Here is a 14890-nt window from a genome sequence, read left to right on the forward strand (position 1 = left end):
AACCGCCGACCTTCTGATCGGCAAGTTCTAGGCTCTGTGGTTTAACACACACTGCCACCCGTGTCCCTAAGTGTGCATAGGGTTTTACATTATTGGTGTAACCAGTAACCATTTAGAACACGATGCATGGCACATTCCCACCTCTGCAAGCTGCAACCAACAAATTGTGTTGGAGAACCTGGGTGTGATCACATTGTGGGCTTTCCCCCCTTTCTTTCTAGACATTGCTAGGGAGGTACAGGAAAGAGACCACAAGGTTGCTGCTCTCAGCAATAGCCATACACACCTTGTAACAACTACAGTGGTACCTCTTGTTATGAATGCTTCTGGTTACACATGCATTGGGTTATGAGCTCCGCTAACCCCGGAAGTATTTGCTCCTGGTTGTGACCTTTGCCCCAGGATGCGAGTGGAAATCGCAGGCCGGAGGCACACGTGCAGCAGGAGGCGCCATTAGCGAAAGCACGTCTCAGGTTGAGAACGGTTTCTGGTTATGAACGGACCTCTGGAACGGATTAAGTTCATAACCAGAGGTACCACTGTACCTTGGCTCAGAGAGTTCATAGCACAGCAGGAATTTGAACCTAGCCCTCTCCTCTTCAAGTCCACTTCCTTAATTGCTTGTATCCTGACATGTTTGTTGTTTGGTTAAACATTCTCTGATGAATCCAGGTCACCTTTTACTTCAAGAATTAAATGCCCCCAAATGAACGCCTGAAACATGCAGTTTGAGTCTTGTGATTCTCATTGTGCAACGTTTATTTACCAAACAACATGGTGTTCTTTGTTTTTCTCTCTCACTTTAGCACTTCTTCTTTCTGGTTAAAGATTATGGAAGCTGGCTGGATATTGGAACAAGGTACAAAGCATTTGCTTTCCCCATCCCTCCTCCTGCCCTGCTTTTCCTTCCTCTTTATCTGTAACACTGCCTCTAAAATAAACCCAACGATTAAGCTGTGTATTTCTTAGTTCAATCCCTATAGTTAAATGCTGTCTACAGATCAATCAAGGCAAGTGCTTCCATTCTGTTTCTACCAACTCCCTTCCTTGCCTATTTTATTTATTAGTGTCCGTTTCTTGCCTTGTTAAGTTGTTTAGTGTTTAACTGCTGTGAAACACTTTGCCTGATGTCCCTTCTCAGCCCAGGTCTTCTTGAGAATTTTTATTTCCCATTATTCCCCTTCAGTCATTGTCTTAAAGTAAATACCATTTTTAACAGAATCGCCCCTCCTCCCCAGCTTTAGAGCTTCCAGTTTGGTTTTTCTAAAGTTCACAGAGAGGAGTTTGCTGAACGTTCACAAGGCTTCTGGTTCTGGGAATTGATCCCCACCCCCACCCCCAATAAATAAAAACAGAAAAGATTAGTTGGATGCAGAGTGTGTTGCTAACAATCAAGTATGGTAAAATAAGTGGTAAATAGGAAATTTTGTTTCCGAAAATTGTGCAGTTCCCTTGCCTACTTCCATCAGTACCTTCTTCAATCTTGTTCACTTTCTCCCAGAGGTGCTTTGCCCTGAGGGAGATGCACACAGCCCCGACATCAGTGGTCATTTAGTTGGGTCCAGGACATGGAGGACAGTATATAGAAGTTATTTCTAGTCAGGCCATCTATATCACCTGCTCCACGCCTTTTGAGTTATTTATCAGTTGGTAGCGACTTTGGTAGGGGACGCAGGTGGCGCTGTGGGTTAAAGCCTCAGCGCCTAGGACTTGCCGATCGAAAGGTTGGCGGTTCGAATCCCTGCGGCGGGGTGCGCTCCCGCTGCTCGGTCCCAGCGCCTGCCAACCTAGCAGTTCGAAAGCACCTCCGGGTGCAAGTAGATAAATAGGGACTGCTTACCAGTGGGAAGGTAAACGGCGTTTCCGTGTGCGGCTCTGGCTCGCCAGATGCAGCTTTGTCACGCTGGCCACGTGACCCGGAAGTGTCTCCGGACAGCGCTGGCCCCTGGCCTCTTGAGTGAGATGGGCGCACAACCCCAGAGTCTGTCAAGACTGGCCCGTACGGGCAGGGGTACCTTTACCTTTTACCTAGCGACTTTGGCGCACATCCTGCAACTACGAAACACTTTGGACCATTCTCCTCAAAGCAGTTTTCTTAAGGTGCCATATAATTATTTTATTCAGTGAAGCCATTTCAGGAAACTGGTCAAAGCCCAGAAAACAACAGATACTCTTTCAGAAAGATTCTTTCCTGCCATAATTTTATTTGGTGGTTGGAAAAAGGTCAGTGTTTGTTAAAAAGGGGGTGGGGGGAATCCAGTGAATATGTGTGGGGTGAATTTTCCAGAACAGCTAATGATCTCACTACTTCCTTATTATATTTTATACAGTGTATTATTGCGGCATTTATGATCTGCAATATATGTCTCTCATTACTTAACAAGCCTGCCATTTTTTCTGCTTCTCACAGTTCATAGATGGGGATGTTAAGTGATACCATACCTTGATACCAGTCTTAGTGGTACAGCTGAGTACAGCAGCCAAGCCAATGCAAATCCCCTCCCCACATAAACCATAAATTCTCAACTGCCTCTTCAGATATAAGGACGGAAGTACATATCCCAATAAATATGGGGCTGTCTCATAGCGAATTCTCCTCTGTAATATGTAGTAAAACTGATATACTGCCTGTTCTCACCCTGTTGTATGTTTCCCCAAACTTGCTAGCATCAGCCAGTGATAATGAACATGATGCCTTTATGACATAGGCAAAGGTTTGAGGGTGGGGTGTAGGGTTTTTTTTGCACATAATGGAAGGCAAAAAAGAATGCATCCATCCAGTGTCTTCCTATCCCATAGTCATATCTTTCCAGCAAGTTCAATCCCACTGAATTATATACGTTATTACTGACCTTCAGCCAAGGAAGAAGAAGTTGTATATTCAACGTTATTGTAATTGTGAACCCCGTCAGATGTACAACATAAAAGGAAATCAAACCTTGCCAAGCTGTTATAACTAGATACTGCCTTTTTGTTCAGCAAACGTGGCTTTTTGTTTCCCTTTAAAATGACAGTGCTACTCCTGCATGAAAACTAATTTTCCAAGCAAAGCTGCCTGCAGGCATTGCAGTACTGGTTGCTGATAGCCTCAGATATATTGGCAGGCTGCCATTATGTGATAACAAATGGAGTAGGAATTGCTTTTAATTGCATTCTATTTGTAGCACGATTTCTTTCCTTCAGCAGCGTTTTTGCTGAACATTTGTGTGTGTGTGTGTGTGTAACTAAATCTAGAGCAGCATATAAGGGAGAAACGAGTGCCACACAGTACCTATGACTCCCTCACTTCAGTCCTTTCCAGATGCATTGATACTGGTTCACAATGTTCATCCACTGATGGCTGCACCATTAAGTGATAAGTTGGGTGTATGAGTGAGCCGTTGCAGATTAAACGCTGCCGACAGAATGATCACATCTCATAGAAATCATAGAATTGTAGAGTTGGAAGGGATCACGAGGGTCACCTAGTGCAATGCAGGAATCTTTTTGCCCAGCGTGGGGCTCAAACCCACAAACCTGAGATTAAGAGAGCCAGTGTGGTGTAGTGGTTAAGAGCGGTGGACTCGTAATCTGGTGAACCGGGTTCGTGTCTCCGCTCCTCCACATGCAGCTGCTGGGTGACCTTGGGCCAGTCACACTTCTCTGAAGTCTCTCAGCCCCACTCACCTCACAGAATGTTTGTTGTGGCGGAGGAAGGGAAAGGATATTGTTAGCCGCTTTGAGACTCCTTCGGGTACTGATAAAGCGGGATATCAAATCCAAACAACAACAACAACAACAACTCCTCTTCTTCTTCTTCTTCTTCTTCTTCTTCTTCTTCTTCTTCTTCTTCTTCTTCTTCTTCTTCTTCTTCTTCTTCCTGCTCTACCAACTGAGCTATCCCAGGAACAGATTTAGTTTCAGGCAGCTGGTGTCAACCCAGCACTCGCCTGTACTCCACTCAGCTGCCTCCCACATCCCCCAAAAAGGAGGTCTGACGTCTCACTTAGAGAGAAAGCCTGACTAGCACCATCAGTAACACATACGCATCCTGTGGCAGAGAATAGGGAGAGCAAACCACATCAAGGTTTTCATCATCCAAGGTGTTATAAGGCAGAGGGAGTTCTGCCACTCACTTTTGAATGATCGCACGTCATAAGAAATCGTAGAATTGCAGGAAGGGACCATGAAGGTCATCCAGTTCAATGCAGGAATCTCTTTGCCCAATGTGGGGCTTGCACCCTCAACTTTGACATTCAGACTCTCATGCTCTACAAGCTGAGTTCTCCTGCAGGCATCTCTACAAATGCAGCATTTTCCACTAGAACCAATTCATGCTTTTAGCCGTAGATCGTCATCAGATGATATGTGCAACAGCTCTTACAGGAGTTTTGTTTGATGGCAGTTTTGAAGGTGGGACGTTGGAGAAAGCAAAGTGAGGTTTGTTGTTTACTGGTCATTTCTTATTTGGAATCATTGATTGTGTGTTTCGTTGCCCCATTTCCTTCACCAGTTACCTACTTTTCCCATTCAGTGTGCAGTGTTTTTAGTAATCACTCCTCCCTCCGTAATGTTTACTCCAAAAACTTCTAACACTTATCCATCCATCCTGCCTTTCATCAAAATGACCTTGGTGCAGGTGACAATTCAGGATACAATAAAAGCCAGAGAAGATGCATTCAATTAAAAAAGTAAAACAATACAGTATATCTCCCCATCTGTTCCATCACAAGCCCTATAAAAAACATCCTTGAAGTGCCTAGCATAATATAAACATCTGCAGCTAGCACCAAAAGACAGATAATATGGGTGCCAGCCAAGGCTTTAAAGTTGACGTTCTAGGGCCAAGAAGACCCTCTGGTAGGTCACAACTCTTCTGATCTCATGGAGTGGGGTGTTGTAAACAACAGGAGTATGGTCCTAAGCAACTCAGGGGTTAAGACTTCAAAACCTACACCTTGCATTGATCTTGGTGGTGATCAGGCAGCCAGTGCAGATCTTTAGGGACAAATGTAACATGGTCCTGGGCAGAAAGCTTGATCAGCAGCAGTTTTGCAGTCTCTGAACTATCTTTAAGAGTAGCCCTACATTGTTGTTGTTTAGTCATTTAGTCGTGTCCGACTCTTCGTGACCCCATGGACCAGAGCACGCCAGGCACTCCTGTCTTCCACTGCCTCCCACAGTTTGGTCAAACTCATGCTGGTAGCTTCGTGAACACTGTCCAACCATCTTGTCCTCTGTTTTCCCCTTCTCCTTGTGCCCTCCATCTTTCCCAACATCAGGGTCTTTTCCAGGGAGTCTTCTCTTCTCATGAGGTGACCAAAGTATTTCAACACTCCAATACTTTAGCCCTACATAGACATTCTTAAATGTACAAGGCAAACACATACATAAGTATATAAACCACATGCCTGAAATAGTACAGGAGAACAATCCTAAAGCCATTTTGACTCTCCCAAACCATTTTGACCTCAAATATTTCTCTGAAAGGAGGAAGCAAATTGGAAAGCCTCTCCATTGTCTTTTGCTTACCTGTCTTAAGGGCGAATTTGTGTATGAATAGGGTGAGCCTGTGACCTGGATTCAGGAACCAGGCAGAGGGCCTTCTCAGTAGTGGCACCTGCCCTGTGGAACACCCTCCCACCAGATGTCAAGGAAATAAGCAGCTATCCTATTTTTAAAAGACATCTGAAGGCAGCCCTGTTTAGGGAAATTTTTATATTTAATGCTGTATTGTTTTTAACACTCGGTTGGAAGCCTCCCAAAGTGGCTGGGGAAACTCAGCCAGATGGGCAGGGTATAAATAATAAATTTATTATTATTATTATTATTACTACTACTACTACTACTACTAAAAGTATTTACCATTACAAAAAATGGCCAGGCTGCCCAGGTAAAGCAATCAGTGACCATTAACAGTTATCCTGGCAGACTGCCTCCTTCTGTGATGTATGTATGATGTTTTTGGGGGTGGTCTTGAGCTACAGGGCGGGCAATTTCAAAAGTCTATATAAGGGCTTGTGCACCATTGTTCTGGGCTCCTCCTCCCTCCTGCATGTGGTGAGTGAGCACCCTGTTGCAACAGCTTTAATAAAGATCAGGCTTACTAGCTGCTTTGCTTCTCAATATTCTCTGGTTGGCCTCTGTTATTTTCTCCTTCCAATAGGGAACCCACTGAAGGACACTCTACTGGCTCTGCGATACCCTGTAAGGGAAAAGGAGCAGGTTTTTTCTATAACAAGTCCAAGTGTCCCATCACTTGTGCATGGCTAACAACAACCAGGCTATTCCTGCCCAATAACTGCCAGAGCTGGAAAAGGGCACTTCACGACACTGAAACCACTTGGGCTTCAAGTGACTGCCTGAAATCCAGAGCCAGCACCCCTGGATTACAGACCTGATCGTTTAAGGGGGGTGCACCTCCTGTTAAGTTGTGGGTGAACATAGCAGACAACACAGCGATTCTTCAAACAGCTGTTGTTTATTCAGAGGCCAGAACAGAACTGAGCTGAAGGGCTCAGTCAGCCTGCTTATATAGAGCTCCAGTACAATGTTACTGTAGCAACTTTCTAAAACTATCCAATCACTGAACATCACTTTCAATCCTTCATTTGCATAACTATCTACAGTATCCCCCTGCTGGCCCAGGGTGAGAACTTCAGTACATAACACCTCCACCCAGAACAGGCTTCCTTCATTTTTCCTGGATGTGGAAGCCATCAAGCCAGAGCACCTTCATGTTGTCAGGATTCATTTTTGGTTCATTGGTCCTAATCCGACTTGTTGCCATTGCAACAGAGGGCACATTGACTCTTCCACTCCTGGCTTTTTAAAAATTATTTTTGCGTTAGGGCTGATTTACTTCCCTCTTCTCTGCAGCCGCTTTATATAACAGTTGTTCTTGCAGAGAGGGAATGGCTGCCCTGTGGGCAGCTGCAGTGCCACACATGCACAGAATTCTCACTCGCACCCTGCACTAATCAGAAGATGTAGAAACATCTGCCACCGCTGCTGTATTTCCTTGGTGTGCATGTGTGAGATACCATCAAAGAATTCCCCCTCCATTGACTTCACAGTCTCCTTGTTATGTCAACATTCTGGCCCACTGAGAAGGCTGAAATCCAATGAGTATTACACAGGCTTTCTCACTTCCCCTTTGAACATACTTTCTTAAACCACATTGCAGGGGCTTTTCAGGTGGCTCAGCTGTTTTTGTTCTCTTATTTCATTTCAAAGCAGTTACTTACAAGTGTCACACTCCTCTTTGCAACATGCACGATTTGTAAAGTTCCCCGTTCTTTTATGCGTGTCCACAACTTTTTTTGTGTAGACATTTAATCTTGTCCTTATTGTCTTTTTCTTCCTCTCTCTTCCCTTGCGTTCCTTTTGTCAGACACTAAAAACTTTTTGTTCATTATCAGGATTAAAACGTGTTGCGCGAATGATGGGTTGGATCTAGACAGCTGAGTAGGATCAGGTCTAATCTAAACACGACAGAGTCTGGCTCCAGCCTCTATCTGACACTTAGCAGTAGTGCTGTATTTCCAGAGCATCTTCTGTAGGCGTCCAGGAACAGCTTTTTAATGTTCATTCTTTTTTGTAATGAGAAGATAACAAAAAATGTGAAAGCCACATCTTGGGGGTTCCCCCACCACCACCAAATTTAAGGAAGTTATGGCTTACTAACCTGTCCTTAAAATGTTACACTAATGCTATGGGGTGTGCTTGAAACTCTGGATGAACCCACATAGGGGGTGACAAGTTTTATGGATCTTTCCTATCAGTGCCGGATTTACGTATAAGCTAAACAAGTGATAGCTTAGGGGCCCAATCTCTTGCCCCCCTCCCAATTTCACTATTAATATACTTCTTCTTAATTGTATTTCAGTTCAACAATTACTTTTATAAAATACATATTTTGTTATGTGCAAATAGCTTTAGATACCTATAAGGTCCATAAATTACCATTACAGCATATATTCAACACAAAAAACAGCAACAATTTGTTGTTGACAAAGGACAGCTGGACATATAAAGGGCCCCGTTACCTTCAGTAGCTTAGGGCCTCATCAAACCTAAATCTGGCCCTGTTTCCTACAGAAGTGGACACACATATGTGGTGGCTAGCCTTTAAATGCTAGTTTGGGCCTGTAGGATAAACCTATGGGGAAGTACCTTCCATGTCACCAGTGTGACATGTAAAATGTCCCAATTTGTGTGCTCTGTAGTACACAAGCGTTGCAGTTCCATCTCCAACAGCCTCTCTACTTTCCCAACCTTGTGAGCCAGGTGTCCATTTTGTCTTTGGTGGGATGAAGGAGGCCATCTTGCATTGAACCCAAGTGAAATTCTCACTCCAGAAAGAGAGTCAGTGCCTAACTGACTGCATAATTCAAGCTTCTGGTTTCATGTGAATTAACAACCCTACTGTAGACTTAATATGTGAAAGTCTAAAATGGTGTTTCATTTGTACCTTTTGAATGAGGAATCCCGCGATGGGGATTGGAAGGCGTTTAAACTTCTAAGAAAGGTGGTTCCGTGATGCAGTAACCAGCCTTCTCAAATCCCACTGATGCAGTCCTGACTTAATGTGAGCAACCTCAAAATCACGCTGGGTCCTTTGTCCTGGTTAGCAGCTCCATTTGCAAGCTTTAAATAGCATGAGGGTAATGTATTGTCCAGACTCTGTTAAGCAGCTATAGCTCAGCCATAGAACGAGTGCTTTGTACATATGTAGCCCAGATTCAATCCCTATTCTCTAATTATTTGCCATTCCAAATAGTTCTCTTCCTCTTTTAAGGTTCAGAATTGTTGCTCTCGGTAAAAGGTGGATACCGGCAATAGATTTTCACAAATTTAAAATTACCATTAACAGAAGAAACCTATTTTATCAATTCATTTGGGAGGCCCAAGATTCTTACAGTTTGGATCAGCATAAAGTCTACAAGCGTCTTACTTTCACCGTTAACGCCATCTCTCTTTGTAAAGACAGTTGGATAAATTGAACACTTGAATCTATAGCGCACCGCAATTTCTCACAACTAGCATGGCAGGTTTAACAAATTTTAATAGATGTTTGCTTCAGCTTGTGGTCCATCTCTGACATCCGTTGTCTTTGTAGCATTTCCTGCTACAGTTTTCAATTTTGTGTTCCGTTTTGGCAAATTTAGCCATTAAGTACGACTGACTTACATCCAGCGCTTGCAAAAAAAGGAAAGCAGGTTTCACAACCAGTCTTTCCCTTTCCCTCTGCCCCCATGCAGCCACTTTTAATTCACAGAAAGCCTCTCCAGATGTGTCTATATGTCCTGATTAGCATGGACTGTGTTGCACAGAACTGCAGTGCTAGGTGGAATCGCTTTAAATCAGATGGATAGGTGTTTTCTGCAATTCTGGAATAGAGTTCTAGACATAAGATGGAATGAACGAGAAAGGGTGGAGTTGTTTAATTTATGATTTAAAGTAATAAACCTCAATTACTACTTTCTGGGTCCATTTCAATGCTAAACGCCAACTAATCAACACAGTCAATTATGAGTAGAATAGCTATTTGTTATTGGACTTGGGAGTCTCAGTGGTGTGCCTGGCATTTAACTGAATTCTCCTGAAGACAACAGATATTTTCCATTGACTGAGTAGATTCTCTAGAGCTGTGTAGTCTGAACTTCCGGCTCCATATGAGCAAACAAACTATGAAGTCATGAACTCCTTTTCATTATTCAAAGTAATTAAAATTTCATCCAAGTTCTCAAAGGATAAAAACACTAATTAGAATATTCATCAAAGGATCTGCATTTTTAAAAAGAAACAAACACACACACACACCAAAAAAAAAACCAACCCTTGATTTGTAAATGTAAAGAGTTGTGCTTTTCCCCCGGTTGGCAGCTTGTGCTTTGGGGAGGTGATGAAGGCTAAGATGCAATTCTGAGGATAAAACTCCATAGAAAGCTTTAAACAAAAATCCAGCAACAATTCTCTTTTAAGCCATGGCAGAAAAAAAGAATTCAGCCTAACCAGCTGGGTTGCAAGATTAGCTTTTTCTCTCAAGACAGGCTCATGTTATCAGTTCATTGTAAGCATTCCTGTGAACTGCAAAGTCCAAAGGGTGCTGACCAGGCTGCTCAAGCAATGCCTTCTGCACTTTGACAAACCAGGTTGAATATTATCAGCCTCTGAACTTGCACCTTCTCTGTGGAATTGGAGTGATGGCAGCAGCAGGCAGTGGCAGCAGCTAGCAATTCGATGGGCTGTTTCTTTTTAGCTGTAACTGAGGAGAGGGAGGGAGCTCCATAGTTTTCTTAAAGAACAATTCGGCTCATCAGCTAAAAGTTCAGCTAGAGAGTTCTTCTCATGCCTGAGTAGTTTGCCAGCGATTCAGATCAACTCTCATGAGGCCACCAAGCGTCGTAACTAATAATATTGGAGCTAATGTTCTTGTTTCATTCTGGTCAGTATTCCAACTTCCCCCATTAATGACTATCTGCTTCAAGGAACTGTGTTTATTCCACATCTTAACCATTAGGTAATCTGCCTTTGCTTTAGGAGGACAGAGAACTGCTTAGAAGCATATATTGGCGTTAATGTCCCAAACTGGTGTTGGCTTACTTTAGGGACTTGCCACTAATAAATATAGGATCTAAACCTTTAGGCAGAAACCCATAGAATTGTGGAGTTGGAAGGGACCTTGAGGGTCATGTATTTCCACCCCCTGCAATTCAGGCATCTCAGCTAAATCACACATGATGGATGGCCATCCAACCTCTGCTTAAAAACCACCAAGATCATGAAACTCTCACGTGTTAATGGAGTGCACTTCCTTCCTACCCAGAAAATAAGCTGTTGATATTTTTGTCTGTTGAATCAGAGTTGGAAAGTGTTATGTACTGAAGTTCTCACCCTGGGCCAGCAGGGGGATACTGTAGATAGTTTTCACTCAGGTCCACATATGCAAATAAGGGATTGAAAGTGACATTCAGTGATTGGATAGTTACAGAAAATAGTTACAGTTGTGTTGTAGTGGAGCTCTATATAAGCAGGCTGGCTGAACCCTTCAGTTCAGTTCTGTTCTGGCCTGTGAATAAACAAGAGCTGTTTGAAGAATCGCTGTGTCGTCTGATATGTTCACCCACAACTAAACAGAAAGGACCCTGAGGACCATCTTAGTCCAACCCCCTGCAATGCAGCTGTCCCGTATGAGGATCGAACCTGCAGCCTCGGTGTTATCAGCACCACACTCTAGCCAACTGAGCTATCCAGGCTAAGTCTGTATTGCTATGGCCAGTGATGAGCACAGCTAAAAAACAGAAGCTCATTATTGAACATCCTGTTTAGGAGAGCAGCCAATATTGTGTCCCTCTAATGTTGTTGGTAAACTTTGTTTCCTCTTGTTGATTTAAAACCTGTTGCTGTCTCACCCATGATTCTCTCTCTGTTGCAGCATTAGCCATTACGTCGTTGCAATGTCTTTCACCATCTTCCTGCTGCTTTTGAGTGGAGTGGCTCAGCTGCTCACTACAAAGAGACTAGCACTTTGGGAAGAAGCTAAGCACCATTCCTTGTGACGAATGGGGTGGAGAGGTCCGCACCCTTGGAAACTGCAACCTCCCTGAGTGACAGGTGGAGTTATGAGACTGGCTGCCAGAAACAGTGAAAGAACTCGATGCCACGGTCAACAGCACCTCAACCAACTCTTTGGAATTGTACCTTGTCTCCCTCCCCTCCCCCCCCCCATTTAAAAGAAGAGGGAAAGAGACACAGCCACAAGTCTCTTGCCAAAAACTGAATATATGGTCCGCTTCAGTGTTGGAAGATGAGTGCTGTTTATGAATTTTCCAGAGAGATTCAAATGGGTGACAAGGAAATAAACTGGCTCTGTAACTAGGCCCAAAAGGCATACGAGAGCAACCCCAAGGCCTACAGAATATTGCCCTTTGTCCACAGTCTGCTTCTGGACCAAATCTTGGACTGGTCAGCTTGCTTTGAAATTTTTTTGGTGGCTATTCTCACTTCTGGTGTTTTAAGATCAAATTTAGAGGCTTGTGTATAATGGGAGGAGACTAAAACTTGAATTTTGCTACCTTTAAAAACAACAACACCCAAAAACATATGGGTTGTATGTGTGAGTGAGAGATTAATTAATTCCTGTTTTAAAAGAAGATGCTGCAGATTACTTTTTCTATTATTAATTTTATAGGATGCACTTGAAAAGAACTCTCTCTGTCTGCTCAAACTGAAGCTTAAATAAAAGGAGGAGGAACCACAACGACAAAAAGAGAGATTTCATTTATCAGAATCTCAGCAACAGCCCTGTGAGCCAAGTTAGGCTGAAGGACAGTGACTTGCCTAAGGCCAACTTAAGGAGCTGCAGATCTGAGCAGAGATTGAAACCCAGCCCCCAGCCCCCCCCCCATTCAAGCTCTGTTCATTACACTGAGACAACATGTGCCCTCTTAAGTAGAACTGGCAAGCTGTTAAAGCTCCTGAGAATGAAAAGCTTTTGCATTTGGAATCCCACTTCACTTGGTAACCAAACCTAGGAAGCCGTATCGCATACTGGAATTCATAATGCCATCAGGCTGAGAAATAGTATATATTTTGCACCTAATGCTTTCATGGGTAGCCATCAGCTCGTACACAATGCACCCGTTGGACAGTAGGAGCATTTTTGTGCCTCAGCTCAACTTGCTCTTATTTTAGTGCAGGTTGGCATCATCCTATACCTGAATACTCAGAAGTAAGCCCTCATTGAGTTCAATGGGACCTGCTTGCAGACAAGTGGGTGTTGTAGTAGGAGTCTTAGAATGCAGCTCTCCAGTAGTACCTTGGGTTAAGTACTTAATTCGTTCCGGAGGTCCGTTCTTAACCTGAAACTGTTCTTAAGCTGAAGCACCACTTTAGCTAATGGGGCCTCCTGCTGCTGCCGTGCCACCGAAGCACGATTTCTGTTCTCATCCTGAAGCAAAGTTCTTAACCCGAGGTACTATTTCTGGGTTAGCGGAGTCTGTAACCTGAAGCGTGTGTAACCTGAAGCGTATGTAACCTGAGGTACCACTGTATTAGGTTATCTTGCTTTCTGTGTCTAGACCCGTTTGCTTTTGCTGCGATGAACGAGTTGTGGGTATTGTTATTTAATTTCTGTGCTGCTTAAAGCCAAAATAGCCATTTACCAAGCACAGTGGTACCTCTAGATACGCACACATCTGGTTGTGTGTCTTTCAGGATGTGAACTCAGCAAACCCAGAAATATTTTTCTGGGTTTCGCGCCACGCACATACGCAGAAGCAGCACCTCTGGTTGTGAATTCCTTGGGATGCAGCCAGAGCTCCGGAACGGATCCCGTTCATTACCAGAGATACCACTGTATAAAAATCCCGAATCAGAATGCACAATAAAACAATCAAATTTAAGACATAGCTATTAAAATGAACAGGTGGCCCAAGTTCAAGTGATCAAAGGAATGCCTCTATTGTATGATTTCAATCTGTCTTGGACACACGATATATGGAAATACTGTTTGTATTATAAGTGGACGTTCGCCTAACCAATCACAGCAGATGGCAGAGTCATCTGTAGGAATAGAGACTGTAGGAATAGTAGCCTGCCATAACTCTGAGAAAGAAAGTACATATAAAATCCATCAAACATGCTTGCCATGCCGGCTGCCAGTATTGGAGCATGCCAGCAAGGGATTCATCCTGTACCGCTCTAGCCCCTTGGCTCTGTGGCATTAGAGCCATGTCACTACAGCTGTGGTACCCAGTCATCCCAGTAGAAATGTTAGCGCTGCAAAACTGGACGCAGACATCCATCTGCTTGTCAGTTACCATCAATCACTTTATCATGGGAGAGCGATCATTGCTATGTTATTTAAGCCGCTGAACAGCAATGAAGCAATTGGAACAAAGTCTTCTAAAATGGTGGCTGCTAACTCATCTCTCCAAGCTGCAGAATACCTTAAGCTATTCAAAATTATAATAAAGCAATTGACCTGTTTGAATACCGGCATTATGAGTGTCCTTGGGCGGATTGACACTCGTCATTTATAACATTAAAAATACGTTATAAAAATGTGACACCAGGGGGTGCTTCAGAGCAGTGAGCCGCCGGCAATGGAAAACTGCCATTAAACGTTTTAAACGTTAGTCAATATAACGTTCTATAAGATCAGTATAGATCCAGCCCTGAATAGATAGGACCCTGAATAGATAGGACCCAGAAGAAGATCCTATTTCCTACCTAATATATATATATTTTCCCCTGTAATTGTGTGTGTTTGTCCTAACCATTTGGATTCCTGACAAAGTTGTATGGAGGAAACTAGTGTATGGGGGGGGGGGGGAATCCAAAATAGGGGAAGGGCTTTTTTTGAGCCAGAACACACCAAAACTCAGTTCCGGCACCTCTTGGGTGGGCGCCATTGCCATTACAAGAGAACATGGTGAGTTCCAGCACCTCTTTTTCTAGAAAAATAGTACTGGCTGCATAAGAGGTTTGACATGAACAATGACATTGATGCATCTCTTCCTATTGGCTTTAACCATGCACTGGGAAAGATGGTTTTGGTTTCCACCCTGTTCCACCTCCACTCCTGTGATATGCCCTGATAAGATTAATTTTCTAATTCTAATTTTCTAATTCCGTTGGCTTTGTTCTTAGTTGGGCTGCAAGACCAGTGACTTTAGCTGACTCCCTCTTGACCGCTTTATTAACTCTGTTACTAGCAAACACCCTCTCCAGAGCTATTTTACATGTCCCCTATGGAAAGTCTGACTGGCTATGTTATTCCTGGATTTCCTCGGGGTGGGAGCAGGCAGAAATCTTTGGGCTGCCTGTTTGAATTTTCTCCAGCGCTGGAAGCTGGCAGAATTCTGCCAGTTAAGCAGTCTTATTTGATTGTGTTGTAGGATTA

At 43.5% G+C, this 14890-nt stretch overlaps 1 protein-coding gene across 11 annotated transcripts in view; it reads left to right on the forward strand.

Moving 5' to 3' along the window:
• The window catches only part of PIGN (phosphatidylinositol glycan anchor biosynthesis class N), an 86184-nt gene extending 72209 nt beyond the window's left edge, over window positions 1-13975 (forward strand). For 8 of the 11 annotated variants that reach the window (XM_083747172.1, XM_083747174.1, XM_083747178.1 and 5 more), the window contains 2 exons: window positions 807-859; window positions 11420-13975. In XM_083747172.1, the coding sequence (XP_083603298.1) occupies window positions 807-859; window positions 11420-11543 (177 nt within the window). In that variant the 3' untranslated portion in view covers window positions 11544-13975. The remainder of the gene's footprint in view (window positions 1-806; window positions 860-11419) is intronic. The other 3 variants (XR_014566289.1, XR_014566290.1, XR_014566291.1) reach the window with 1 other exon arrangement.
• Window positions 13976-14890: the final 915 nt, after the last annotated feature.

Source organism: Podarcis gaigeae, assembly GCF_964106915.1.
Source record: "Podarcis gaigeae genome assembly, chromosome: 7".
Classification (NCBI taxonomy): domain Eukaryota; kingdom Metazoa; phylum Chordata; class Lepidosauria; order Squamata; family Lacertidae; genus Podarcis; species Podarcis gaigeae.